The following is a 24,025-nucleotide window of genomic DNA, read 5'->3' on the forward strand; positions in this document are numbered from 1 at the left end:
GTAATGAACAAAGGGAATATGAAACGGCCAAACCCAACCATGATTAACGGCTGTCAGAAAAAATCCACTTAAGCAAGACTCATATGATTATGTGCAACAATAAAAACGTCATTTGACATGTGTCATTTCGTAATTTGAACTAGATACAGGAAGTCATAAATGAAATCTACTAGCCTTATCGTTTCTTATATAGTGATGCTGTGGGCCATCAAAGGGCGGCACGGAATCTTCCGGCACTGTGAAACGAGGGTTTTTGTAACGGAGTCCATGGACAGAGAACTTGGGCTCGTTGTTGATTTCCCGAGCAAAGTCCGTGAAATCAGTGGGGCGATACATCGCATCGTTTTGAAGCAGCGTTGTTCGACACGCTGCAGGTAGGCCGAGCTCCGATGATAAGGAATCTCGGCAGAATTGTAGGCTTTTAGTCGGGTCATAAGATGAGACTGGCTGGTAAATCGAGGGCCTGCTATGGAACCCATGTATAGGCACATGGTATCGTGTGGAGTGGGCTGATCATCCCTGAGCTTCAGTAGCAGCAGCAGCCTGAATGGCCTTCTTCTTGCCCTTCTTGTAGACACGCTCATCGTTCGGATCGAAACCTCCGTTACCCCACAGCGCCCAGTCCTCGGTTTCCCTCATGTAATCCTCCGGCGTGAACGAGGTACCGTCGGCCTTTTCCTTCTCCAAGAGCTGGAAGAACCTATCGTAATCGATCCGAGAATGCCATTTGCCATTGACGTGGAACCGCTCGGACGCGATCAGCGCGCAACAACTGTGAGCGTGTTCAGCGGCGATACCATACTTCAGACCACGGCGCTCCAGCTCTGCGTTGAGAGAGGTGACAAACTGCTGAACCTCCTCGTAGAAAGGAACGTTCTGCATGGTCAGTCCAGCTCCGGCGCTGGTGCTAGTACCACAGTATGTCACGCCCTTGATTTCAACAAAGCAAGGCAGGGCCTTTTCAACCAGGTTGGCATATCCAATCACCTCATCGTCAATGTTGAAACCCTTGACCAGCGTAAGACGGAACACCGTCCGCTGGTAATGGCGCTTTTCCCGGAGGATATCCAAGCAGCGCTGGAAGCGCTCCCAGAAATCGCGGTGCAGAGGTCGATCGATCTTGCGTAGGCTCTCGCGGTTACTCGCATCGATGGAGACATAGAGTTGCGTCACCCGATGCAACGTTTCAAGCTGGTCAGGGTGCTGGGCATTGCAGACAAGGAAACTGGAGATGTGTTCGCTGTGCAACATGTCCAGGAAACGATTGATATGGGGATAGAAGATCGGCTCGCCGACCAAACTGAGAGCACAGTGACGGATCCGCATAGCTTCGGCGAATCGCTCCGCACGCACACCCGGAACACCACGCATCATCTTGATCTTCTTGTAATGACCCTCCTTAACTCCATTGAAGATGAGTTCCGGATCGTCCACCTTCCAGCGCCAAGTGGTGCCGACAGGGTTAGTACCGTGACGCCAGCAGAAGATACATTTGTTGCTGCAAGAAAGCGAAGGAGTTGCCTCCATGCACAGGTGAGAGCGAATACCGTAGAATGAAAACTTATAACAGGAGCCACGACCACGCAGGGCAGACTTGGTCCAACGACAGATCTTGACGCCAGAGTGCGAACCAACAATCGTATATCCTTGCTTCGTCAGAGAGGCATAGGTTGGCGAGGTCTTGGGCACCATCTCTTTTTCAGTAGCGGGCGCAGGAGACTTTCCGCCCGTAGTGAAGTCCACGGGGATAGGAGATCCGGATGCAGCGTCCGAGCTGAATTTGATATCTTCCAGGTCGACCACCGATTGATTCTTGTTCCGCTTCCGACCGTTTGCTTTGTCGGACTCCGAACCTTCGTCGTCCAAATCCTCCTCATCACTTTCGAGCGGATCACCGCTACCAGGGACACCTTCACCTAGGCCGCCATTTTCGACGATTTCACCGAGGATATCCTGTAGGCCACGGGACCACTCCTTCAAGGCCGATTCCGCATCGCTCTTTACATCACCAAACCCAAGAGGGTAGGCCCTCTTCCTGCCTGTGAGTTTCGCCATCCAACGGTCCAGTTCCTTGGCCTGTGAGCAGAAGCCTTCCTCTTCAGTAGGCCACCCTTCCTTGTCGCCAAATCCGAAGACAGAATAGCCAGCGAGACCGGACAGGGGCGCAGTATCAATGCGGAAGTCATGATGAGTTTCATCAAGGTGACCAAGGAAGGTGTTCAAGATCGTATCGATGTTGTAAGTCGGGATCAGCATGCAATAGACATAGCGTGTTCCTGGCGAGGTCGATGGGGGCTTTGGGGCGCTGATGAAGTAGTCGTCAAAATCGACATACGACAGGTCATGAATCTGAGGGGGAAGGAGGCCTCGTTCCCGATTGTCAGGATCGGCCCGATCGCGCGCAGCAGCACGCAATTCTTCCAGCAACACTTGGGCATATCTCTCGGTGTTTGCGGTCAACGAAGCGAAGAAGATAATGGGTTGGATGAAGGAGACAGCCGGTTCCTGGTCAGAACCTCTGCGTCGGCCAGCAACCTTTAGCGGCTTCTTTCCTGTGACCCGCTTCGGACCGGCCTGCTTTTGCGACGCGTCCTTCTCCACGACCGAGGGCTTTGAGTCGGTTCCGACATCCTTCTCCGTAGAGTTGCTGAAGGTCTTTTCACGTTTCTCCGGGGAATGGCTGCGAGGCGACGACGGGATGGAGGAGGCAGTAGCAATCTTGGACTTGGGCTGCAGTTTACGATAGGCGCGAACGAGAACGAGAAGGGTAGCGAGAGCGAGGAGGACAGGCAAGCGGTAGGAATGCCAGAAGGCCAAAAGACCTAAGCAGAATGAACCATTAGTACTTGCACGATCGCAGAGGGAAAGCATAATTACCTTCGTTTCCAGATCCCTCCATCTTAAGTAGATAGAAAAGAACAGACGAGATCCGTGTGACAGTGGTGGGATCTGAGAGCCCTTGTCGCCGCGGAAAGACTCGAAGAGGCGGGCCAGATAGAGTGGGCGGGGAGCACTGGGTGAACTAGAACTGAGGGGTTGACGAAGTCCTGGGGACACATCGCAGTAACCGACCGAATCGGTACTTGGGCGAATGCAAGTCGCAAGGACTAAACACAATGAGACGAATGCAGCCCAGACCCTTCTCGTTAAAGTAGAGTCAATGCTAGTTCTGGGGTCGGTTGAGGTTCTTTCACTTTCAGTTCCTCGGGATTTTCGAGGAATTTTTTGGCTCCAGCGGCGAGGCCTTTGATTGGTTCCCGCACTGAACTGCCCGATGGGGCAGGCATCTCGGGGAGCCTCAGGAGCCTATCCAGTTCCAGCATTTGTAATGATCTCAAGGAGTCCCCCAACATACTCAAAATGCTCTTCGTTATCACATCAGCAGAGGTGATCATAAGTAGGACTACAACTACCGCTAGTGGTAGCACATATGCAAATGGAAATACCTGTATCTTGGTAGGCAGCCACATCCCAATGGCCGCTGCTAAGACGCCTGAGCCACAGTGGTGTGGCTGGTGACTATTTGCCCACCATACTTACGAAACGACATGTAAGGTGACGCCCCCGTTGCTTATAATGACTTGAAGCTATTTGAAGCTATCACTTATCAAGATTAAGATATGTAACCAAAGCTGAGGGGCATTTATGATCGTTGATGAGCATCTGTAATAGCACAAAGTATATAAAGTAGGGTAGATTTGCTGTTACCTTTCAATCCGCTCAATCGGAGTCTCTTTTTAGTACGGCATACTAACTATGGCGACGGCGAGTATTTGGCGGAGGTGGAGGAGGAGGAGGCTAAAAGTGTCATCAATACTCCGGATCTTAGCATCCATAACAGTGTTCCGAACATACCGGAGGAGAATGATTTGGAGAGTTTGATGTGGATGACGTGGCAGGTGATGGAGGTGGAGGCGGCTGATAGTTTCATCATTACTTTCGCTTTTAGCGCCCCATAACAATATTTCGAACATACAGGTTGAGAAGGGGATCGAGAGCGTGAAGGGGAACGTGCAGGTAATGGCTTTTCATCGAATCAACACCTGTCTTCCTTGTATCCATTCCCCATTTGCGTCAACATACGGTCCTTGGGGGCAGCGGAGGCGGCGGAGGAACTTCTAGTATGTTTTGACAATTGTTCACTAGTGTACCCGGCGAAAGCGATCCGATGTACAGTGGAGTCCTTGTCGAAGAATACCTCCTAGAGTCTATATCAGCATCGTATCGAACACAATAAAAAAAGCCAGAATGGAGGCATAATACCGAGTAGTCAAAGTACTGCTCGGAGGTGCTCTATATAGAGCCGAATATTAGCCTGAACATAGACCTGAGAATCCTTCACAAACTCTCCCGGCCTATCTGACTAGAACTGCTGCTTCTGGTTCATGTTGTTCATGTTGATAGTTTGACGGTACTTTCTTTAAAACTGATCACTGTAACATGTAGTATATATATAAAGGAGAGACGATGAAAAGCGTAAGGTGGTAGTCAGACTCACTCTTTCATCGTGTCCCAAATATGAGACGCTTGACTAATAGAGAAGAAGTCCCAAACGATCTCAGAAACAACCGGTCTTTTCAACTGAAATGGCTGGATGCTATGAGTTGAAGCCATGAAAGTCAAGCTACAGACCTTTTATAACCTCCAGTGGGTAGGTCCTCCATATGTCCTAATTCACTAGACGAAGCCATGTCTATTCTGATAGTAACAAGTTTTAGTGATACTCTGTATATATGCAATTGATTATCATTCATCTTTTTTGTTTTCTTTCTTTTGATGGCAGTAATATTGGAACAGCCAATCAATATGTGAATCTCATGAACCCATGGCATATTTCCTGGGTAGCAAAAGGGAGGTTTAAGAGCTGCTGGTTAGTCTATGTTGATGATTCCTCAGCTCTGGCCGGGTAATGCCGGTTATGATACTTTCCCTGCATGATATGTTTTGTTTGGTAGATGCCGACAATATTGACAAGCACGCACTTTAGGGGCTCTAGGCAATAGGCGTAACCGAAATAATCTCATAAGTCTGTAGAAGCATCGGGAAGTGCTAACATGAGATTTCACTGCTGACAGGCCCTTCATCTAATACTCCAGAGTTTCTTTGGTATGATACAGCTTCCGGCTGGTGACGTGAATGCGCAGGCGCCAAGAGTATGATTCAATACTGACAATTAGGAGCAGGTCATACCCCATAACCCTGACTGTCTTACTGTATTTCAGGAGCAAGCACTTCAACATTGCAGATCCCCAAAAATGGCACCAGGAGCGGAATCGTAAGTGAACAATCACTTATTTCCTACTGAATCTACATAGTTGTTTAACTATCCGAAACTAACATAAGACTGAGCTCCGAATCACAAAAGGGCAACCCTAGGATCGAGGACGACAGTCAAACGACGAACAAAGAGAAATCAGTGCATAATGTTTACAAGGAAGAGCCTGTACGTAAGAGCCATGATTGAGTGACAGAGCTGTAACCGCTAACTAGTTAACCTTAACGCCGATCTAGCAGTCTTCCTCTACACCTGGCTCTGGCTCAGGCTCCCGCCAACAAACTCCTAATTCCCCTGTGGCTTCCACATCAAAGAACTTCGATTACTTGCAGGGTAGGCCCTCTCTATTGGAGAGGTCATAGTACATACTGAATACTGATATAGCCGATCCTGGAGCTTTCAAGTGCGCCTTGTGTCGACAGTGGCATACAAGGAGATGCCCGTGGTTGATAAATTATTAGAGTAGCTATAACCATACTCTGTTCGCTTACGTGACGTTGGTCCTTTTATGAGAATGTTTAGCTTGATTTCAAGGCTAGTAATTGTAATGATTGCGGGGTTATTATTTGCCATGGTTAGTTTCCCCGTTGTCTCTACGAAAAAGGAATGTTTATGCAATGATACAAGTAGTCCAAGAGGCCCGCATTATGTGCACTACCAAGTCAGGACAACTCATCCTCCACCGGAAGCGCTCCCTCAGCCTGCATCTGAAGAGCAACCTGGTCAACATCTCTCCACACCCGCAGCAGGTTTCCGCCAGCAACCTTGCCTGCATCCTCGTCACTGACTCCACGTCTCAAAAGCTCAGCGATCAAGTCTGGATACTTAGACACATCCTCAAGACCGCGCGGAACAGTAGGGATACCGTCAAAATCGCTACCCAATCCAACATGATCGAATCCAATCAGGTTTCCGATGTACATGATGTGATCCACCACGTGCTCCAGAGTTGCATTCTCGGGATCAAGCTCTGGCAAGCCGTTCGGATCTTCCGAAGCAGTACATGAGATAAAGTCTGGGGAGAAGTTGACCATCACAACCGAGTTACGCGCTTTGACCAACTCCAGAACATCGTCCGGGACGTTGCGGGGATGGGGGCAGACTGCGTATGCGGAGCTGTGGCTGAACATTACAGGGGCGCGGCTGCCAGTCCAATCGTCTTTTCCGGCTCCCAATACGTCCCGCATAGTGTCCACACTAACATGAGACAAGTCGACTATCATACCAAGCCTGTTCATCTCAAAGACAAGATCCTTACCGGCCTCGCTTACCCCGTGCCAGACCGGGTCTGCCTTCTTGATACCGCCGGGTATCTCGACAAGCGCTGCATCAGCATAGCGATTGTGGCAATTATGAGTGAGAGTTGCATATGCCACACCGCGATCATAGAAGCTTCGCAAGTGAGCCAGGGAATTTCCGATCGAATGAAGGCCCTCCATTCCAAGCGGGGAGATGATCTTTCCCTCCTTGAAGGCTTGAAGGGCCGTCGTGCCATTGGGAGGCTCAGAAAAGACATTAGGGTAGGCCTGTTGCAGGCGCAACATGACATCTACCTGTTCGATAGTCTGGCGGACACCTGGTCATACGCCATCAGTAAGGAACGCACAAACGTCGAATTTTATCTTACTTGTTGCATAGGTCGCGTCGGAGAAATCGCTCCAGTTTTTCGGACACTCCACGAAGACACTCCAGAAGGTGCCACCTACTTTGCCCTCAGCGAGCCGTGGCAAATCGACATGCCCCAACAAATTGCCCTCGGTGAAGGGAATTCTGAAATCGTCGCCATAAATGTGATTTCCGAAAATCTCGCGGATGAAGATGGGTAGATCATCATGGCCGTCTGTGGTCGTCAGATGAGTAGGCAATTGTAGGCATTGAATTGCAAGCTACTCACCTATCAACGGGGTCTCCGACAAGATTTTGTCCACTCTCGACTGTGCGGGGTGCGGGTGAGTGCAACGGCGCGCATTGGTCAAAGTGACCAAAAAGCACGCAAGAACAAAGGTCAGAAGCACGCGTCCCATGTTGCGCGCCAGAGAAGAGGGAGGCTTTGGCTTTTCATCCGAGGAGGTTGCCAGATAGCCGCGCGACGACTCCAGATCGACTTTGGAATCCATTGTGCGAAGGAAGGAGGGGTTGTGTAACCCGCGCTTCCCGACGTAGCAAGTGTGATGTTGATATTGTAATAGCGGATGGGGATGGGGATGGATGGAGCTCGTTGTTGTTATCGCCGGGGAGATAACCGGACTACCGACGAGTCAACTTGCGTATAGCAGCTGCAGGATTCACGCTTAGCTCACCGAGTCTTGATAAGCGACCCGACCACATCATGTTCTGCTGGATGAAGAGTAACATAGCTGGAAAAATCTGTTGCTTGACAACTTATATTCACGGGTTTGCGAGCATCGCAGCTGTCCGTTTGTTGCCTCTATTTGTCGCCATAGGGATGTTCTGAATAGGCTCATTGGGACTTCTGACTATATCGGTCACGTGACATATGAGTATAATGGTAGATTTCTGCTCCAATTCTCATAAAGTGACCGAGGCATCTACTCAGAGCCATCCAAAGGTCCTCTTATATTTCATAGCGAGCGTAAACTTATAAGGTGCAATGATGACAACTTTGGGAAGTGCCGTTACCATCTACTTGGCACAAACGTTGGCTTGGAAGTTATAGGACGACGTGATAGATTAGCATTCCAAAATAAAGCTCATAGAGTGCTATCCCACAGCTACTTGAATTTTGTCTAATCTTCGCACATCTTGTGCAGCAAACACTTCAGCCAGCTCAGTCACAGTCAGCGTCGAACATTCCCTCTCGGACAATCTCCAGATCCAGAAGCAAGTCATCGGCAGAGTCATACTCTTTGTGCCAGCATTTGCGAGTGATCTCGCTACAAGCATGCGTATCCTCTGGAAACCGTTGCGTTGCAAGCGTATACTCGACTTTTTCAAAGCATCCGGCTTCCCCGTCAGCAATATCAGGAAAGACAGCATGTCCCACATGAATAAAATAGATAGTGTATCCCAGAGCAAAGAGATCTGTCTGCACATCTGCATCAATCGGGTCACGACGAGGGCAGTAGAACCTGCAAGGCTCACTACTCCACCCATCAAGAAGCACGGTGCCATTCTCCGACACATGCTTCCCTTGGAAGTCAGCCAGCTTTGTGCGTAGTCCGTCATCCAGAAGAATATTCCTGGGCTGTATATCACAATGGATGACTCCTCCACTATGAACCCATGCAAATGCCTCGGCTATTTCTCGGCACCACCAGGCTATCCTTTGCTCGAGAGATGGCGGTGGATGTGGGTATGCTGGTCTGAGATAATAGTCATCCAAGTCCCCGTTTGTCGCACGCTCCAGATAGAGCCAGCCGTTCTCTGTGCACCCTTTCACTATGATATGCTCGTGGTGTCCGACAATCTCGAGGAGTTTTCTCTCCATCTCTAGCCAACTCACGTCTGTGTTGTCAGGCGCGATAGGGTACTTCAAGACTGTAGTTTCATCAACTTCTCCTATCCATGCGCTTCCACCCGACGCAATCACAGGTTTGACTCCGGGAGGGCAGTACTCTCGGTACTCCTTTACTCCAGGCTTGTTCATATTTCTGAGGAAGGTACTTTAAGGTATGTCGGCGGGCTGTCAGGTAACAGAGCACGATGAACAAGAAGCAGTTGACTCAGATGATTCTATTGTACCTTGAGGAAAAGCAAAGAGTGGAGTGACTCCATGAACGATAACAACACGTGCGATCCCCATTCTTATACACATGGGCGCACGTGATGATCTATATTCGCATCGATTCATTAAGCTCTTTTTCGGTATTTCTGGGTATAGATAACCATTAGCAACCATTAGTCGGAGTCAGTAATAGCTACATGATAAATTCTACTACGATAACTACAATATGAAAACGTAGACAGAGAGCGTCTTGTATCTGCAAATACAATAGGTAAAAATTTTAGCTAACAAGAAACCCCACAGCAAAAGTAGATGGCAGCAAGGCTCCTGTAAAACAAATGGGCGTTGCTAGACAGTAGTGAATGGGTCTGATAAGTGTAGATGTCAAATGTACCTGACTTAGAACCATTGGTGATGTTAGAACATTCACCTGCCACGAAGATGGCTTTTCATGATGGTTCCAGACTATTTGACTTCCGCAGTCTCAGAGTTTTATTTCTCTTCTGTTTCCCTCCGAGCAAACCAGTTTGGAAAGAACCTGATTCCTCTGTTTGTATCAGGCGAGACCTTCTCGTCACAGTCTAGAATTAGTCAGTTTTTCTTCAGATCTTCTGCACGAACAATGACCATTCAAACACTGACCTGGAGGACCACAAAGTGGACAGGGAATCCCTCGATCTTCGACTTTCTCTTGTGACGATATCACCAAACCATCCTTGCCATCATGTTCATTGCAACCAGGTCCACCTGGATTGCTGCAGGAGACCTTGGATACTTCATGGCATTTATGTTTTGGGGAAGCAGTGCAGCTTTCGAATTCTTTGTAAACGTGGCGAGTTTCACAGCCACATCCCCAGAACTCTAGGCCGCCAACACAACCTTCACACACGTGGCCCATTGGAACGGATTGATTATCAATTGGTGAGAGCTGATGCTGTTGATAGTTTTGTGTTGTGGAGAAGATGTGTTCAATCAATTAGAATCCAGGCAGCTCACGATCCTTTTATATACATCTACTTGCCTTGTCTAGGAAGTTTTCTATTTTCTTATACTATCAGCTTTTCATTTGTGGACCGTCAACTTCCGCCGCTGTGAATTGAACTATTCATCGCTGGTCCGTACAGGAGGGAAAAAATTGGTCATTCATAATTGCGAGGAACTAGCGGAAGCTGCCGGTTTGTTGATAGTGATGGGATTGATTAACACTCTCACCAGGGACTGATATAGACACTGAAATTTTTTATGTCCAACTTTACCGAGGTCTCTACTGGTATCCTTTCATTCTGTATTTGGATACATAGTATCGCACATTATGTCAACTTATGAATTCAATGAAAACGAAACGCCCATTTTCACGTCCACCTTTGGTTGTGTCATTTCAATGGATCCGTGGCATGTACACGAGACTGTTTTTTTGAGCATACGCAGATGTAGTTCAAAGCTAGGTAATAATGGCAGATGGCGGCGCCGCCAGAATGTACACGATTATGGGGAAAATGTATCCAGCGAATCCAAGGCACATGACCGACAGCCAGGGAACCTCTCACTTCGTCATCCCAGATCGACCTTTCCTTCAACAAGCATCTCGCTGGTCAAGACCCATGATTCAACTTCCTTGGAAAAAGCTTATGCGGATTATCCGACCCCTATTCAGTCAGTCATCATGCGACACGATGAAGATAAACCAGTTTTCAACCTCAGGTTCAGCTTACAAGTCCTTTTCTAGTTTCAGGCTACACAGCGTGAACTATCTATAACCTGTCCCCGCCACCGACATCACGGTACCATTCCAGCCAACATCTAGGGGTGGACGCCTTATCACCGGGCTTGAGACAATCATTCGTCCAATTGGTCTTTCTGTTGATGCTTTTCCGGTTCAACGACTAGCGCAGATCGTCGCATTTTTCTCACTAGGCTGCAGTGATGACTTCATAGCCAACAAAGGCTGGGCAACGCTGCATAATAAGCACTCAATATGGGGCGTACCTTGGTATAGTCAGAAGCTCCTTCTGATTTCCCAACAAGATATAGTATCAGTGATCACTGCAGCAGTACGTTTGTACTTCCTCGATCAAAGTTGATCACCGTTTCATCCTCAGTCACCTGGTTTCTCCCGGACGATCAACTCCTATAAAGAGCAAGTCACGCAAGGGATACCGTTACTCCAGATAGAAGATTTGCAGCAGCATTCTTCGCATCCCATACCGCATCACCAACAAGGGCAAGATAGACCATGAGAAATCCGGTCACTTTGGTACATTGCGCAAGCAACCCGTTTTGTTGTCTCCCTTGCCATTGGCGATGGATAGATCATGTATTTCTCCGGGTCGAGATTTGATCGGAGTTGGGGAAAGCTTTTGCCCAGCGTGGCACACTTCCCTGTTGGGGATCGGCTGCATTCCAGTGCCCCGCTGGTAGTGTTCCTTTTGCCTTGGGAGCATTGATAGCTAGAATGCCATGCGTGCATCGTGTTCCCCCATATCTTTGGATGTGATATATAATTTTCCGGTCGGAACATGAAGAGTGCTCTTTTTTTCTTGTGTTCGATGAAAATACCCTATCTTATCACCAGGTCCGATGGAGTCGATTCAGTCAACCCAAGAAGCTAGAACCAAGTCATCCGAGGACTATAACTCTGCTGACAATGGTGACTATGAGAGCAATGAGTCGGTCACGAATCCCAAGTTAAGCATTGACACCGATGCCGCCCCAGATGGCGGATATGGATGGGTGATTGTTGCGTGTGTGTTCTGGCTACAAGTCCACACCTGGGGAATCAATGGGGTGAGTTCACTGCAGTAGAGCTACTAGCTCAGCAGCAACAGTATTTTCTAATAGTACCAGAGTTATGGCGTCTTCTTATCCTACTACATGGACAACAACATCTACCCTGGCACGAGTTCACTCGCCTACGCCTTCATCGGTGGCGTCGCCATCGGCTGCGCCTACCTCATGGCTCCCGTCACCGTGTTTCTCATCCGCCGATACGGCACCCACACCACAATAATCTCAGGTATCATCATCCAAACAGCCGGACTGATCCTCGCCTCCTTCACCGCCCGCGTATGGCAGCTCTTTCTTACTGAAGGGGTCTGCTTCGGCGTCGGCATGGGTATCATCTACATGACCTATCTTGGCGTTCCGCCACAATGGTTCGACAAGAAAAGCAGCGTTGCAAATGCCATCCCCGCAGCTGGCGCCGGAACCGGTGGCCTCATTTACTCCCTTGGCATTGAAGCGATGATCGAGAACCTCGGTCTCCCCTGGACATTTCGAACACTAGCCATCGTCTCTCTGGTCGTGAATCTCGTGTGCGCAGCCTTCCTCCGCGACCGCAACAAAGCCACCGCCAGCCGTCATGTCGCATTCAACTTCCCTTTGCTAAAGAAAATTGAGGTCCTGCTTCTGATTGGCTGGGCTATTTTCAGTACTTTTGGCTTTGTAGCGATCAATTTCAGTCTACCCAACTTCGCAATCTCTATCGGATTGACCGCGCGCCAGAGCAGTGTGGTCGGCGCGCTGCACAATCTGGGACAGGGGATTGGACGGCCCCTCATTGGCTTATTCAGTGACAGACTGGGTCGATTGAACGTAGCGACGGCCCTGTCCCTGGTATGTGCGGTGTTCTGCTTCGCTATCTGGATTCCTGCTCGGAGTATGGCAGTGTGCTGTCTGTTCGCGGTAATGGGAGGCATGGTGTCGGGAACATTCTTTGCCACAGTGGCTCCCGTGTTTGTGGAGGTGATCGGGTTGCAGGATTTACCTGGGGCCCTAAGTATACTTTGGCTGGTGCTAGTAGGACCTGGTGCGGTGGGAGAGGCAATTGCGCAAGCACTGCGACGGCCGGCAGAGGGAATGGAGGCGTACCGTCAGGTGCAGATCTTCGCGGGGATGGTGTTCGTAGCGGCGGCGTTGTGTCTATGGGTGGTGCGCGGGTGGAAGGTGCAGCAGCAGCGGCGGGGGACTGCCACTCATACAGCGGGGATGTGCAAAGAGATGGTAGAGGTGGAGGTAAGGGCAGAAAAGTCAGGGTGGAATGTGTTGGAGTTGGCCAGAGAAATGGTGCGGTACTCTCGTGTATAGAGTACTACTAGGTGTTGAATGGTAGACGTGCAAGCAGCGTCCCCACACTAGCTACCGGGTTCATACTAGTAGCAGCAAAATTGTATATTAGTTTTGTTTAATGTTATTGAAACAATCAATGGTATAAAATAACGAAGCTATAAAAGAATCAATTCATGCCTAACCACTACATTCTCAAGGGACAGCTGTTGCTTCCGTCATAATCTCACCACCAGTTCCCGAACTTGATATCAATACATTAGCAGCTAGTCTTACCGGCTGGGGATGATTAAAGATGTCGCGGAAAGTAACTTCATAGCCGTCATCTTTCGCAAGTCGCGTGATCCGCATGGCTTTAATTGAGTCACCTCCGAGGTGAAAGAAGTTGCTCTTCGGTAGAACAAAATCAAGACCAACGCCCAAACTCTTTGCATACCATTTGCAAACCAGATCTATCTGTCTCTTAGACGCTCCCGCCACAAGTGCGCAGCCCTCATCAATTTCCCCGTCATTCAACGGAACCGCATACGCCAGACGAGCCCGCTGCGACAGCCCAGCTGCAGCTTGTCGAAGCCGTGTGCGATCGATCTTGCCAGTACGCGTTTTCGGCATGCACAGGAGTGGAAACATAAAAGTCGGTATGAAGAGCCAAGAAAGCGATTGCTTAAGCTGCTGGACCATCTTGCGCATGAGAGCCTGGAAATCCGCTGTGGGAAGCCCAAAGAGCGCATCACCGTCACCAGACGATTTGGTGAGCAGGTCATCGTAGACAAAGCCCACAAGTTGCTTCGTTGAGTCAGGCAATACAATCACATCAGCTACGACCATTCCTCCCGGTAGGTTCACAGCCTGCTTCAGCCGGGCTTCCAGATCGTCCAGTTCCACCCGCTGGCCGCGGAGTTTGACTTGTCGGTCCTTGCGGCCTAGCAGATAGAGTGAGCCATCCGGGAGGTACCGGGCTAGGTCACCGGTTTTATAGCATCGCGAGGTTGTTGGAGCCCAGGCGGGAGCGTCGATGAAGACTGTGGCGGTTTTCTCTGGTTTCTGGAGATAGCCTTGAGATAGACGCCCGCCTTGTACGACTAGTTCGCCGACGGCACCGATGGGTAACAGCCGGTGGTGGTCCGCCGGATCGACGATCCAGGTACGTGGGCCAAATGATCGACCGATGTTCCGAGGGTCAGATAGGGGTTTGAGGTCCGCGTGCAGCGTGTCGAACATGATACCTTCGGTGGTGCCGTAGCTGACGTTGAGGTGGTCGAGTCGGGGTGCCCACAGGGCCACTTGCTCTGCGGTTAGAACGTCCCCGCCTACCGTGAGGGATTTCAGAGTGGGCATCTCATCAGGGTGTACCTGGGCTAGCACAGCGGCGGTGAGAAACGCCGTGTTGATGCGTAGCGCTGTGCCCGTCTCAGCGAGTCGATGCAGCCGGTCGTCGTTCCCCGGCATGCAGACACACCCGCCGCGGGATAAGGTGCACAAGGTCTCCACGCAGCTGAGGTCGAAGCTGAATGCGGCGAATTGGAGGAATCGAGTGCCGGAGTGTAGCTTCAACGCTTGAGCCATCTGTTGCACGCACGTCACTACGTCTTGGTGTGGCTGTATCACGCCCTTGGGGGCTCCGGTGCTGCCTGACGTGTACATGAGAAATGCCGGTTGCGATGGGGGAATATGTGCGGATGACGCTGGTAGTCCCTTCACCGGCAACTGCTGGATCAGTTTCCCCGAGATTTCCAGCATCTGGGGCACTGAGCCTTCCCAGTGTGGTGCGAGTTTGGAGGACGAGGAGGTGGTGAGGATGACGGATGTACTGGCCTCACAGAGCATGGTTGAGACCTGGACTGGAGGTAATGCCCCATCCAGGGGCATGCAGGCCGCCCCCGTCCGCAGCACGGCCAGCATGATGACCACGGACCAGATGGTCTTGTCGAGGATCAGTCCGACGTAGGTGCGGGGACGCACGCCCGCGGCGAGGAGATAGGCCGACAAGGCCGTGGAGAAATGCTTAAGCTCGCGGTAGGTGAACTGCTCGCTGATACCGCAGCAGGCAATGGCGTCGGAATACTGGCTACTGGCGCGGTCAATCAGGTCCGGGAGGCATTGCTGGCTCACTTCCAGCGACTGGGTGTTCCAGGATAGAATTTGCTCGCGACTGGCTCGGGAGAGGAGATACAGGTCCTTGACCTTGCCCTTCCAGCTGTGACAGACAGAAGACAGGATCTCCTGGATAGCATCGACGATATGACCGGCCATTGTTTCCGAGATGTATGCGGTGCGAAAGCGTAGGAAGATACGCAGTCCTGCGGGGTCCCGGCTCGCACCAAGGATAAGATCACACTAGAGTGGGAGGTAGTTATGAGCAGGGTTGTTACTCTTTTGGGTATGGAGCTTGGCCTTACTCACTCTCTCGGCGTTTGTTGGTGAAGAACTATGCTTGGGTCCCAGATCACTCCTCCCACTCCTTCCGTCGAGCAGTAGTACTCCAGTATTATAGACCCGGTGGCCATGATGATCATTCTCCAAAAGATGCCCTGATTCAACTAGTGTATTCAGGTCATCTTCACGGTCAATTGTGGTAGTGTAGACGAAAGGGCAATGCTGCAAGAGATATGTCGAGTCCTGAGAATCGGTACATTCTTCGTAGGCCATCACCACGCTGTCATCGTAGACAAATACAGAGAGAATAATGGCCCAGATAACGCGAAGCCTTGGTCCCAGATCAGAGCCCCATTGAGAGAGACTGTTGTCTTCTTGGAGGATATCAATGGTATGCACCGCATCCTCGTCCCGATTTCGATGGGAAGAGGTATGGGGAGAGAGGCTTGGAAACCGACATGGCGCTGTCACAACCTTGCCCACCATTTCAATCAATTGGTCAAGACGCCAGTTTTGCTGGCATATAATATTAAAGAAATAATACGAAAAGTAGTAGAGCAGCAAATGGAAAGAGGAACAGAGGAAATCCCTTGTGTTGTGGCGCCATCCACGGAGGGAATCAAGCATTGTCTGCTGTTATTCCCCCCTGCCTGATCTCCTTGCATGCAGTTAGGGGGAAGGCGGAACGCGTAGGTGCATGCTGAGCGTATTACAGCGTTACTTGATGGTATGTATATGCTGTTGGCTATGCCATGTATTTTGAAACAATATGACAACTACAGATCGAGAGAAAGAGAGGGCCGGGGGGTGGTTGTGTAACTGATTCAATTGTGTAGAGTTAGATCGTTTGCAGTAAGTGGAGCAAATCATTTCTCAAGTGCACTAAGAGCAGTTTCTGAAAGATGTTTTTTTTTTCATAGTAGTGTTTATGGAAGTAGATTTCAGACACGATCTTCCATCATGCACTCAATTAATAGCGATGTCACCGGTCAGGATAACATCACGTGAAACAGCCAGTCCAGAAGTATAATCTGAATCCGGTCTTACTGAATCAGCATAGAAGAGATGAGTTCCCGGAAGCGAGACATGAGTGGTAGAGTGAAAGCAAAATATTAGTAATATATAGAGTATCTTTGAGTGATACATTCTGAAGATTCACAAACCTTATATATTCCAAAGTAATCAACTAGAGTACTCTAAGATGATGTTAGCAAAAATAGAAGACTTTATGATACACATTAGTATCAAGATAACTGATACCAGGGACATTCTATACAATTACATTGATATACATTTACAGAAAACTTAAGTGTGGATCATTAGTACAAATTTAGCTGACAGTAAGAAGCTCAGATACAAGCTGCTAAAGAAGTTTCAGCACAGTCAGGGAGACAACAGTAGCAGACATACAATACCCACAGCACTAACACATCATCAAAGATCACTTGGAACTACTAGATTATCCACAAACAACTTCTTCGTTGGTAGTTCGTACTTGTGATGCTGTGCTCTCCACTTAGCGTGTGTACTTGTAGTCCATGTTTGCCCCCACCCTCTTCTGCCCCACAAAAACTTGAACAACAACTTCTTCACTCCTTCACATTCCACGCCTCATCGCAAAGTACTCAATAGCCACACCAACAAACAACCATGAACAACAGCAATACTGAAATAGAAATATCCCCTCACCTCCTATCCAAATACCCCTTCCTTCTTTCCCCCCTCTCCTCCCTCCCCGCCACCCACTACCCCACCTACACGGACTTTGGCGTGGGCGCCTACATCTTCACCACCAAATCCCAACTCCAGCAAAATAATTCTAATCCAACCTCAAAGCCACTCCTTCTCCTCCTTCACCGCTCCCCAACAGACAGCTACCCCCTGCACTGGGAATCCACGGGAGGAGGAGCAGACCCCTCTCTCGACGACACCCTCCTCTCGGCACTATGTCGCGAGACAGTCGAGGAGACCGGGCTACGGGTAACTAAGATTGTGGATTTGGTTGCTGTTGATGAGTGGAGGAAGGCACTTCCGGGGGGTCAGGGAGAGAAGAAGGTGATCAAGTGGGGATTTTTGGTGGAGGTTGAGGAGACTAATTCAGTGAAGTTGAATCCGGAGGAGCATTGTGCGTTCCGCTGGGCGGATGAGGATGAAGTTAGGGCTGCTGTCACTGGAAGTGCCACTGATGGGGAAGGGGGAATGAAGTTTATCGGTGATCAGGGGAGGAATTTATTGAGGGCTTTTGAGGTGTATCGAGATTGGTATACTCCATCAGAAGATACATGTTGAATGTTTAGCTATACTACCACTATCTCCCTACATAGACTAGTTATCAATCCCTCCGGGAGGGGGACTAAACCCCCCTTCTCTTCATCGCCAACTTAAACCCCCTCACAAACTCCGGCACATGCACCGGATTCAACATGGTAGCATGAATCCCGGGACAATTGTAAAACCCGACTTCAGTGCGTGCAAACTCCCTCCACGCCCCTAGCTTATTCTCCTCCCAATCTTGTCTATTCAATGCCGCGTAACTCGGCGGATCCGCCACAAATACATCTAATGTCTCCACTGTTCCCTGCGGCTCATACGTCTCGCCATGGACCCGGAAGTTCTCTCCGATGTCCGTGATCCGTTCGAATCTCTCGGGATTGAGAGCTAGTGCACGCACTCTCTCCTTATCAGAGATATTTAGAACGTGAACGAGGGCATCGTAGCGAGATACCCCCTCCCCTCCTTTGTCTTTTTCCAGACTATGGAGGTAGACTCCAGCCTCACCCATCACTTCTAAATCAATAAGCTCCAGGAAGAAGGCTATATGAAGCAACACATCAATCCAGTTCTGTCCGCGCACGTACTGCCGGATATGCGGCGGGTAGTCGATACTTGCTAAGAAACGGACTTCTTGGCCCTGGGATTCGAGCACTTTGCCCACTTCGAAGGCGAGAGTCGAGCCAAGCGAGTAGCCTGCTATGGCGTAGGGGCCTTCAGGCTGGGTCTGCCGGATGTAGTGGGCGTAGGTGTCGGCGGTTTCTTGGATGGAGTGGAAGAAGCGTTCGTTGGTGTTGTAGCCGCGGGTGCGGAGGGCGTAGACGGGTCGGGTGGGGAATTGGGCTGCTAAAGCGATGAAGACGAGAATGTCTCCGCTGCCGGGGTGGATGAGGAAGAGGGGGATTTTGGTGCCGTGGGGTTGCAGCGGCACGATGGGGTTGTAGGTTGGCGGTTGGGAGAGGAGTTTGTCGATGGAGGCGGAGATGGCGGATGTTGTGGGACTGCGTGTTGCTGGTTAGTGTGGATGATTAGGAGTATAGGGAGGGGGCTTACTTGGTCATCAGAACAGACATGGGAATCTCTAGGGGTGCGTCGACGGCTTCTTGAATCATCGCTTTGAGGAGAATCAGGTTGAACGAGGTGATTCCGAGATCGAAGATTGACATGTCCACGTTGATGTCTTCGATGGGGATCTTGAGTAGTCCTGCTATAGTGTTTTGCACTCGTTTCTCGGTCTCGGTTTGGGCGGATCGCTGCGTGGACTCGCGATATTTCTGGACAATCTTGAGGTCTTCCTCCTCGAAAGGTGCATACTCTCCCTTTTCGAAGCCGGTCCGCACCTTGGTCCGCGAAATCTTCCCCAGTGAGGACTTGTCCAGCATCTCCGCCGGCAGCGGAATCAAATGGGCAGGTTTTCGCCCCGTTAGGAGTGCGACGGTCTTTGCGATGGCCGTGGCAGTCTCGAAACGCGCCGCGGCGTCGTCAGCAGCATAGGCAGGGGAGTAGACAACAGCAATATCCTCGCTAGCAGAGCCCGGAGCACGGCAAGGAAAGGCCACGGTATACGAGGGCACGACCCCAGGGATGTTCTCTTCTTCGATAGTCACTTCAATCTCCGTGGCACTCCATTTGACTCCGTTAACGATAATAGTGTCTCTAGTCCGTCCCGCCAGGTTCAGATACCCCGAGTCATCTAGCCAGGCGAGATCGCCCGTGATGAACCACCCGTCCTCCGTGAACGCGGCAGCTGTGGCCTCCGGGTTGTTAAAGTATCCGGTGAACACAGCAGGACCGGACAGCTGAAGCTCGCCAACTTCACCAGGCGCAGCGGGTTCATCTTTAGCCCTGGGGCCCATCACGCGCATCTTGATGCCGGGAGTACATGGTCCGAGACAAGCGAACTCGAGGCCCTTGGATAGATCGTAGGACGGTGATGCCCGCGCGTGAACGCATCCGGCACATGTCTCTGTCATACCAAAGCCAGGACTTATCACCTCGCGCTGGATGGCAAAGCGACGCAGTTCTCGAGTCAATCCATCAATAGTGGCGACGACGTTGGCCTCGCCGCCAGAGTTTATGCTTTTGAGATGAGACAAATCCGCTTGGAGGGATGGGTTGGCGGCAAGAGCATCCCGCACCTGCGTCAAGAAGAAGTTTGGCGCAAATGTGTAGGCAACACTGTGGGAGTCGAGCAGCTGGATAAAGCGTATTGGATCGCGCAGCAGCTCTGAGGCTGGAATGAGCACTTGGTCGGCGCCCAGACTCACTGTGGATTTGTTAGTGGGTGTAATCTCATAGAAGGAGAATGATCACGGACTTGCATGCAGATGAATCTCACAAAGACTAGCAACATGGTCCAATCCAACCCAGGTGAGAAATACATCACCGGGCTCAGTTCCATGGTGTTCTTTCTTGCCTTGCAATGCCGTGAGAAGCTGGCCATGGCGGAGTGGAACTGCCTTGGCGCTCCCAGTACTTCCAGACGTCAGCATGAGAACCGCTGGGTCTTGTGCTTGCTTCTCAGCTCCGCAGAGTGGCAGACGGTCAGCTAGACCATCCGAATTAGCAGCCTTGTCTAGTACCTCGACCGGAAGCACACGAAGCTCATCCGTGTCCAGGAAATCCGGGACAAGCCGCTCTGTGGTGAGGACGACGGGTTCCTGCAGAAGAGTCTTAAGATGACGCAGATGCTTCATGCGCTGCGCGGGATCATGCACGAATGGGGTTGAAATGGCAGGAAGCAAGCCTGTCAATGTGGCAGCCCAGAACCATAGAATCGTGTCATGATGGTTCTCAAAGTGCAGGAGAATGATGGAAGACGCGGAGATGCCATCGGTTCGACTCAAGAGCCGAGCTTTCTCCGTGGCTCTGCTCTGAAGCTCGGCGTACGAAACACAGGAGACTTCTGCTCCCGGGGTGTAGAAGGTGAGCCCGGCTGTAGAAGCGGCTGCTTTGGCTAGGAGCTGAGCTAGGTTCTGTACTGTGCTTGGAGACTCGAGAGTGGTCACTGGGACATCCTTCGCAGCAATTGACTTGGATGTTGGCTCAATTGCCTGGCCATTGCCCTCGATAACGTGAGGAGCCATCTTGCTTTGCAGTGGGTTGAAATTGAATGATATGAGATTTAGAAGCTGTCTATGCTGTACAAATTTCGATGTGTCGCCATGCTGCTTTAAATAACTATCCGACAACAAGCATTCGTGCCATTCATGTAAGCTTGATTGACCCAGCCCCGCTTGGTGACTGGTTACCCTTGCGTGTATTTCCTTCTGTGTCGCATTCAACACGATAAGAATGCCGAATATGAGGCTCAAGCATTCTCAACTGGAAAAGCACGCGCGGTCTGCGTACACCGGCTACAGCTTGCTTCCGGTCAATGACTCCGGCCTCTCCTGCGGGATCATAAATCCCTCAAAGAACTGGCCGATTCGTCTATACTCATCCAGACTGAACACAGCAGATACGTCTAAAGTTTGTCAGTAGATCATCTAAGGCCAGTGACGACGGAGGCTTACATTGATCCGGACGCACGATGACAATAGCACCCTTGTCAGGGCTGATACCGAGGTGCTCGTAAAGATGTCCATGACCCCTGTTGTAGCTCTCATCATCAAAGAATATCTTGTGAAGGTCTACATCCTTGTTAGATGACTCTTTTTTCCGAAGCCAGTAAACTCACCTCTGATATGGTTTTTTCCTGTGAATGGATAGAAGCTCTGCGGGATCTGCTCCAGCTCGAAGCCATGTCGCTCACCATGTGCAACAAGAATTGGCTCGATAAGGCTGTCGGGCTCGCCACTTCTCAAACGGAATCTCTGCAGAGGACTGTCATCGGAGCCGAGATATTCTCCAATCTGTACTCGGTCAGTATTTTCTTCATCCTCACTAGGATAATCCCTAACGTACAGCTTGCAATGCGGCCATATTCTGTGACACGGTGAGATCCCCTGAAAATGCAATCACCCTCCAGCGACAGTCGGACTTGAGCGATGCAGCCAGCTGCAGCGGTTTGGAGTCACAGAATCGCACAACCTGCGCACAAGGCAACCTCATTCCCACCACGACGTTTTTGGCAAGTTCATTCGACACGCCCGTATCGGAAGTAATAGGAGATTCATCGTACTTGGCTGTCAAACCTGCGGTATACTTTCCAGACTTGATAAAGCCCTCTTGGAACTCCTTGGGGGTTGCACTGCCCTGAGAGGAGAACAACTTGGCGAAATACCGATCAAAGTTAATCAGATCAATAGCCACCTTCTCCCGTTCAAGCACATAAGTCTCCAGCAATGAGGGATGCGCCAAGCCCTTTAGCACCGAAGCAAGCTTCCAGCCCATATTGTACCCATCTTGCAAGCTGACGTTCATGCCTTGGCCCGCCTTTGGCGAGTGCGTATGGCAGGCATCCCCCGCAAGAAAGACGCGGTAATCCTTGTGGAAGAAGTCGGCATGACGCTGCCCGATGGCGTAAGCAGACCACCAGACCGTCTCAACAAAGTCAATCTGGTACGGACTGAAAATCTGCTTTGCGGCATTTTGCAGATCTTCCAATCTGACATCCTTCGCCTTAGTGCCAGTCGGAAGCTCAATGTAGAATCGGGTCAAATTGTAGCTGTCCCCTTCTCGGGGTATAACCAATATATTGCCTGCCTTGGACCGGATACTGGATTTCTTCCGAATATCGGGGAAGTCCGTTCGTGGAACCATGTCCATGACACCCCAGACAGCGTCGGTGCTATCACCAATCATATTGTATCCAAGCGCTTTGCGCACCGTACTATGTGCGCCATCACATGCCTGAGAGCGTCAGCAAACACATACCAGAATGACCCCCTAAATTGTAAGAAATAACATACCAAAGCATACTTCGCCTCAAAGCTCTCAACCTTCCCGTCCTTCTCAGCCGTGACTTTAACCGGATATGCTTCCGGCCCCGCCGAAAGCTGACTCTCATCAACCCGGACATCCTGGACAGTATACCCGTAATCGATCTCCTGGCCGTTATATTTCTTCATCAGCTCAATGAGAAGCCCGTTGATGCGCGCCTGGTTCAGAATGACATGTGGCTGATGAGACAATCCGGGCTGCGTATCTGCCGTCTTGCCCGTGCGACGTATAACTCCCGAGCCACTATCATCGGCCCAAAACACGACCTCCACCACATGGTACGACTCGCGCAATAGCTCCTCGCCAATGCCGAAGCTCTCAAAGATTTCCACCGTGCGGCATTGTACACCGTCTGCTTGGCCCATTGTCATGGGCCCATCCCGGCGCTCTAGCACTTTACACTTAATGCCATAGCGAGCCAGCCAGGTGGCTGCGCAGAGCCCCGCGGAGCCGCTGCCACAGATCAGGACGTCGACTTTTTGTGTCATGTTGTCTCTTCTTTGTTCTTTGTTTCTTCTTCAAATCTAGAAAGGAAAAAGAAAAAGAAATGGGCACTTGAAGAAGATAAAGGCTCGCATAAATATGATGTACTGAAATGGCCTGACTGGTCATACTTCAACTGCCTCCGGGATTGATTCCGAGCTACCCCGGAATCGATCCCGGGGTCGGCACCTGCGCGGCATTTGCGTCCGTGCCTCGGTCATAGTTTGCACCAATGATCTTCGGTGTATTCAGTGACCATCTTCTCCGCAATCCGGGGTCCGGAGATAGTGGTGGCAGTACATTATACCGGCGTTCAAGCTGGTGTCTCAGAGGATGTGAATTCTACGCTCATGCCTTGAGTGACGGCGGAGTATATGGTGCTAGTCCTAATTAGGAAAGGCACGCGAACGGTTGAGATGCCGAGACTTGCAGCTTTGAGATGGTCGCACGGTTTGATTGTGGAGGGCTCTAGTTCGGGTGTTAGACTTAGGTCATTAAATCAAATCTGGATTAGCAATATATCTCTGGTCATATGTGGACGAAGTGATACAATATGTTCTATCGGGCTCTGGTCCGAGTTTTGATTGTCCCAAGGCTTCCAGAGTAGCTCTGGAAGCAAGGAACAGCAGTTTGTTATTGATTGCCAGAGACCCAGTGGTGAAATTTTGGAATGACCTCCGATGTACTCGTGTAGAGAATGCTGTCCTCGGCTACAGTAAAAAGCTACTGTAACACCTCACATGGTGCTATCTACAACCTTTAGCCACCAAAGCGTGCAATGTTCATAACAATCATTTGATTCGTCATAGTTCGACTAAACAAACCCTCTGGACCAAGCTGTACCAGGATGCATAAAGGTAACCCTCATTAACTGTGTCCCAAATCGTAATATATGATGCTCGTAACCCGTCTTCACCCACAGTGCGTAGGCGCCATCTGTATCCACTCCCAACGCCAGCGCCGGTGCAGTAAACGCCTCATGTCTTGCG

General features: G+C 50.4%; 9 protein-coding genes across 9 annotated transcripts; 3 read left to right on the top strand and 6 right to left on the bottom strand.

Annotated features, from left to right (window-relative positions):
* Positions 1-513: 513 nt before the first annotated feature.
* On the bottom strand, positions 514-4,691 carry An01g11720 (uncharacterized protein; the record flags this gene model as incomplete). Its single annotated transcript, XM_059744331.1, has 7 exons — positions 514-3,306; positions 3,541-3,587; positions 3,756-3,798; positions 3,856-3,918; positions 4,084-4,201; positions 4,499-4,597; positions 4,633-4,691. The coding sequence occupies 7 exons, from the start codon at positions 4,689-4,691 to the stop codon at positions 514-516; spliced, it is 3,222 nt and encodes a 1,073-aa protein (XP_059603337.1).
* A 564-nt stretch (positions 4,692-5,255) lies between these two features.
* An01g11730 (hypothetical protein) lies at positions 5,256-5,736 on the top strand (the record flags this gene model as incomplete). The annotated part of the gene is made up of 4 exons (XM_059744336.1): positions 5,256-5,275; positions 5,344-5,443; positions 5,512-5,608; positions 5,660-5,736. The coding sequence occupies 4 exons, from the start codon at positions 5,256-5,258 to the stop codon at positions 5,734-5,736; spliced, it is 294 nt and encodes a 97-aa protein (XP_059603338.1).
* Positions 5,737-5,937: 201 nt separating this feature from the next.
* On the bottom strand, positions 5,938-7,392 carry An01g11740 (uncharacterized protein; the record flags this gene model as incomplete). The annotated part of the gene is made up of 3 exons (XM_001389547.1): positions 5,938-6,851; positions 6,903-7,115; positions 7,170-7,392. The coding sequence occupies 3 exons, from the start codon at positions 7,390-7,392 to the stop codon at positions 5,938-5,940; spliced, it is 1,350 nt and encodes a 449-aa protein (XP_001389584.1).
* Positions 7,393-8,063: 671 nt separating this feature from the next.
* An01g11750 (uncharacterized protein) lies at positions 8,064-8,882 on the bottom strand (the record flags this gene model as incomplete). The annotated part of the gene is made up of 1 exon (XM_001389548.1): positions 8,064-8,882. The coding sequence occupies one exon, from the start codon at positions 8,880-8,882 to the stop codon at positions 8,064-8,066; it is 819 nt and encodes a 272-aa protein (XP_001389585.1).
* A 2,379-nt stretch (positions 8,883-11,261) lies between these two features.
* Positions 11,262-13,043, top strand: An01g11760 (uncharacterized protein; the record flags this gene model as incomplete). The annotated part of the gene is made up of 3 exons (XM_001389549.3): positions 11,262-11,274; positions 11,533-11,744; positions 11,805-13,043. 3 exons carry the CDS (start codon positions 11,262-11,264, stop codon positions 13,041-13,043), a joined length of 1,464 nt encoding a protein of 487 aa, XP_001389586.3.
* Positions 13,044-13,217: 174 nt separating this feature from the next.
* On the bottom strand, positions 13,218-15,884 carry An01g11770 (uncharacterized protein; the record flags this gene model as incomplete). Its single annotated transcript, XM_059744361.1, has 2 exons — positions 13,218-15,359; positions 15,426-15,884. The coding sequence occupies 2 exons, from the start codon at positions 15,882-15,884 to the stop codon at positions 13,218-13,220; spliced, it is 2,601 nt and encodes an 866-aa protein (XP_059603339.1).
* Positions 15,885-17,048: 1,164 nt separating this feature from the next.
* An01g11780 (uncharacterized protein) lies at positions 17,049-17,687 on the top strand (the record flags this gene model as incomplete). Its single annotated transcript, XM_001389551.1, has 1 exon — positions 17,049-17,687. The coding sequence occupies one exon, from the start codon at positions 17,049-17,051 to the stop codon at positions 17,685-17,687; it is 639 nt and encodes a 212-aa protein (XP_001389588.1).
* Positions 17,688-17,751: 64 nt separating this feature from the next.
* An01g11790 (uncharacterized protein) lies at positions 17,752-20,755 on the bottom strand (the record flags this gene model as incomplete). Its single annotated transcript, XM_001389552.1, has 3 exons — positions 17,752-18,670; positions 18,723-19,935; positions 19,987-20,755. The coding sequence occupies 3 exons, from the start codon at positions 20,753-20,755 to the stop codon at positions 17,752-17,754; spliced, it is 2,901 nt and encodes a 966-aa protein (XP_001389589.1).
* Positions 20,756-21,025: 270 nt separating this feature from the next.
* Positions 21,026-23,041, bottom strand: An01g11800 (uncharacterized protein; the record flags this gene model as incomplete). The annotated part of the gene is made up of 5 exons (XM_001389553.1): positions 21,026-21,135; positions 21,185-21,301; positions 21,349-21,523; positions 21,576-22,463; positions 22,523-23,041. 5 exons carry the CDS (start codon positions 23,039-23,041, stop codon positions 21,026-21,028), a joined length of 1,809 nt encoding a protein of 602 aa, XP_001389590.1.
* Positions 23,042-24,025: the final 984 nt, after the last annotated feature.

This window comes from Aspergillus niger (assembly GCF_000002855.4).
Source record: "Aspergillus niger supercontig An01".
NCBI classification, from domain to species: domain Eukaryota; kingdom Fungi; phylum Ascomycota; class Eurotiomycetes; order Eurotiales; family Aspergillaceae; genus Aspergillus; species Aspergillus niger.